At 32.2% G+C, this 3,336-nt stretch overlaps 1 protein-coding gene across 2 annotated transcripts in view; it reads right to left on the reverse strand.

Annotated features, from left to right (window-relative positions):
- The window catches only part of LOC101511203 (protein SEMI-ROLLED LEAF 2), a 14,864-nt gene extending 11,534 nt beyond the window's left edge, over positions 1–3,330 (reverse strand). For both annotated transcript variants that reach the window (XM_004493448.4, XM_004493447.4), the window contains exons 1-6: positions 3,114–3,330; positions 2,205–2,279; positions 1,741–1,856; positions 1,470–1,584; positions 1,198–1,326; positions 626–673 (exon numbers count right to left, since the gene is read on the reverse strand). In XM_004493448.4, coding sequence (XP_004493505.1) covers positions 626–673; positions 1,198–1,326; positions 1,470–1,584; positions 1,741–1,856; positions 2,205–2,279; positions 3,114–3,263 — 633 coding nt within the window. In that variant the 5' untranslated portion in view covers positions 3,264–3,330. The remainder of the gene's footprint in view (positions 1–625; positions 674–1,197; positions 1,327–1,469; positions 1,585–1,740; positions 1,857–2,204; positions 2,280–3,113) is intronic.
- Between the last annotated feature and the right edge of the window lie 6 nt (positions 3,331–3,336).

Below are 3,336 nucleotides of genomic sequence, written 5' to 3' on the forward strand. Positions count from 1 at the left end.
GAAAGAGAAGCTCCGGATTCCAAACATTGATTTTTCATGCACTACAATAGTTTTCAAAATGCAATGAACATATTATTGATTACTACAAGTTCAAGCATATGTAGTAGCTTTTCACATAAAATGGCCACGGATATCGGCATGGTTAAGATTAACCAAAGCAGTGGATGGCAGTTTTTATAAATTATTTTCATAATTACCATAAAATAAAGGTCCATTTTTATTCCCAAACAAATATATGGTTCTCAAGATAATTCTCCTGCATTAATTTTCTCTGAGCCCTACCCTCATATCCTCCATGAATATTTCATTGATATACTCATAAAAATGAAACTCGATTCCTAAGCGGGAATTATAATCCCTCAAAAAATGTTCATGTATTCAATCTTTTTGAGCTGTACCCTCGTGTTATCCATTATCATTCCTTTATGTGGCACTCTTACGTATTATAGTAAGAAGTATTTGGAGAAAAATAAGCAGACCACCCAATATACTATGTCCACAATTTGCTGTAACTACATATATATTCTCTCTATAAAGAAAAAACACAAAAATCATTATAACAAGATCTGAGAAAAACCAGAAAACTAAGTAGTCATAACATTGAAGAAGTAAATAATCTACTTACATTATCAAACTCGACTGATATGTGAGAGTGTTCGCCCATAAACCGAACCTACAGAGCAGAGTATTTGATTTAATTCTAAAGGATATGTATGCAGATTTTACTACCCTTGAACAAATAATAAAAGTTATGACATGGTCTATGACCTAAGCTTTTTTTATATAAAGAAAGATGATTGATATAAAATCAAGAACTTATAATCATAAACAAAACAAAAAAGGTTCAAAAACAAGAACTATGGTGATACCAATTGTCTATCCAAAAGGTCCATAAACATGCTAACCAGCCACAAACATGATAAGAAAGCTCCTTATCGTGCATTTGTAGTTTGTACATACATTAACTTCAAAATAGAGAAAGTTTAAAAACTTATTGGACAATTTAAGATAAAAGAGAAAGATATTGTAGTCAAAGTATTTGGAATTAATGTACAAGAAAAATTATTAAAAAACTCCAACTCTTGTTGTAAAAACATGATCATGAAGCTCATTTGATTCCTCAGAAATATGCAACATGTTATTGTCCAAGATCTTATCTAAATGTTAAGAACAACTGTGGAATCATAAAATAAATACCATTGATGAAAGAGCTTTCAAACCAGCGGAACGGCGAGTTCTAGCCCTTTCATCTTCTCCTGTTTCTTGAGCTAATTGACACAGCTTTGGAATAACACCTTCTAAGCTGAATAGGTAACTTCCATCAACCTGCAAATGTTAAAACATATGCAAGTCTCAAGCATTATTCTGGTAAAAATTTATAGCGATGAAAAGAAATTTCAGTTGATATTATATATTATTATTAGTTCACTGAAATTAAAATTTGTAACTGTAGAAGCAGTGAAACAAACCTGATTATTTACAAAATCAAAAAGAATGTTACATCCAATAACTCTCATTTCATCCTGCCGTGTTTGATCCAGCAGTGTGTGGATAATACTTAGCAAACTACTAGCAAATAATGGCCTATCAACAAACATAGAAACAATAGATCCTCGATGTTAAGCGAAGAGCGCAAAAAGAACTTCATGTAAAATTAACAGCTTTTAACTTCAAAGATATTTTAACAGCTATGTATTAAGCCATTAATACAAGCATAAGATAAGAAATATATGAACTCACATTTGTTCTTTACAAGAAGACAAAAATTTCTTGTAAATACACATGACAATTCTTGTTGAACGAAAATTCTCGTTGCGTAGCTCCTTGTAACACCTTTGCTCAAGAGCATTCACAATCTGATCACCAATTACATAGCTTCAGTGAGAGTAGATACAACCTTTAAGCACGCGGAAACTTGAGCTTTTCTCAATAAGATAATCAAAACAATTTTATAATCTAGTTACTGGAAAAAACAATAGAAAAATCATAGAATGATACATATCCAAAAGAAAGGCATAGTGATCACCACACGTCTGTCCAAAATAAGAAACATGTTTACAAGGTAGGTTAGAAAATTAGCAATCATACAAACTTTTACACTTTTCTAATAGTGCTCAAAGGTGATTTCTCATTTATAGGTGAATATATAAGATCATTAACAATTTTAGTGTGAAGCTTTTGCTTTCCGTTAAAATATGCCATACCTTTGGGATGCGTAAAGGATTTTTGGCAGCGTAATCACAAAGTTTTCCTATTTTCCTATCATTTAGCCCTTCCTCCTGTCAACTCATAAAAGAGACATACAAACATATGCATTAAACAACCTGAGTTTCGTGAGACATACAAACAAGTACAGAAAGAACAAAAAAATAGTCAATTAAAGAGACATATACATATGACTTGTTTAATTTGAAGTCTTGAATAAAGCTATAGGCCACCATCATGTAACAACGGATTTTTAATTAGTACATAACAATACCAAGCTTTCATTGTTTAGCTACATGGAAGCATTACAAGCATATGCATCATTACTTAAATAGGAATATTTGCATGCCTTCACCTTCACCAACCTACTTAAACAACATAATTGACATCAAACCAGCATAAATTACAATTCATTGTTAGGCTACATTACAAAGATTTGACTTCTCCAAAGTGAGCAATCCACTTTAAAGGCAAAAGTAAGTAATTTCAACAGTTGATAAGAAAATTGACAATTGATGCTATGTGCACATGTATAAGAAATCGTGAATGTACTGAAATATGAACGTTGTTATTTGTCATCAACTGTTAAGATTACTTACTTTATCCCCTATGGTGGTTTGTCCGATTTAAAGGAGTTAAATGTACAATACACATGCAATGTGACATGACTAGATAGCATAGTAGTTAAATAGCAGCTATTGTGGTGATGTAACCCTATAGCATAGCATAATTTGAACAAACTAATATTGTTCTGCGATACACTATTAGTACAAAATATTGTCAAATAATGTCTATATAGGTGCTATAACACTTTTCCATAGCAGAATTTGAACAAACTTCTATTTTCCACAATGTGAGATTGACAACATGGAACCATCAAAAAATGAAAGAAAACAGAAAAGGCGGACCTGGTTACGAGGGAAAATTTCAGCAATGAGCTTCTTGTACCTCTTGACAGGTTGTCTAGACCTTGCCCTTAAGGCAGGACAGAAGAAACAAAGGGAACCACAAGCAGGCAAAACTTGGCGGGAAACCACACCAGATATCGCAGTACTCATTTTTCAATTCCAAAACAATATCAACCCAATTAATTAGTTTTGAGGGAAATTCATTCAAAAATGTGAACCAAAT

Source organism: Cicer arietinum, chromosome 3, assembly GCF_000331145.2.
Source record: "Cicer arietinum cultivar CDC Frontier isolate Library 1 chromosome 3, Cicar.CDCFrontier_v2.0, whole genome shotgun sequence".
Lineage (NCBI taxonomy): Eukaryota > Viridiplantae > Streptophyta > Magnoliopsida > Fabales > Fabaceae > Cicer > Cicer arietinum.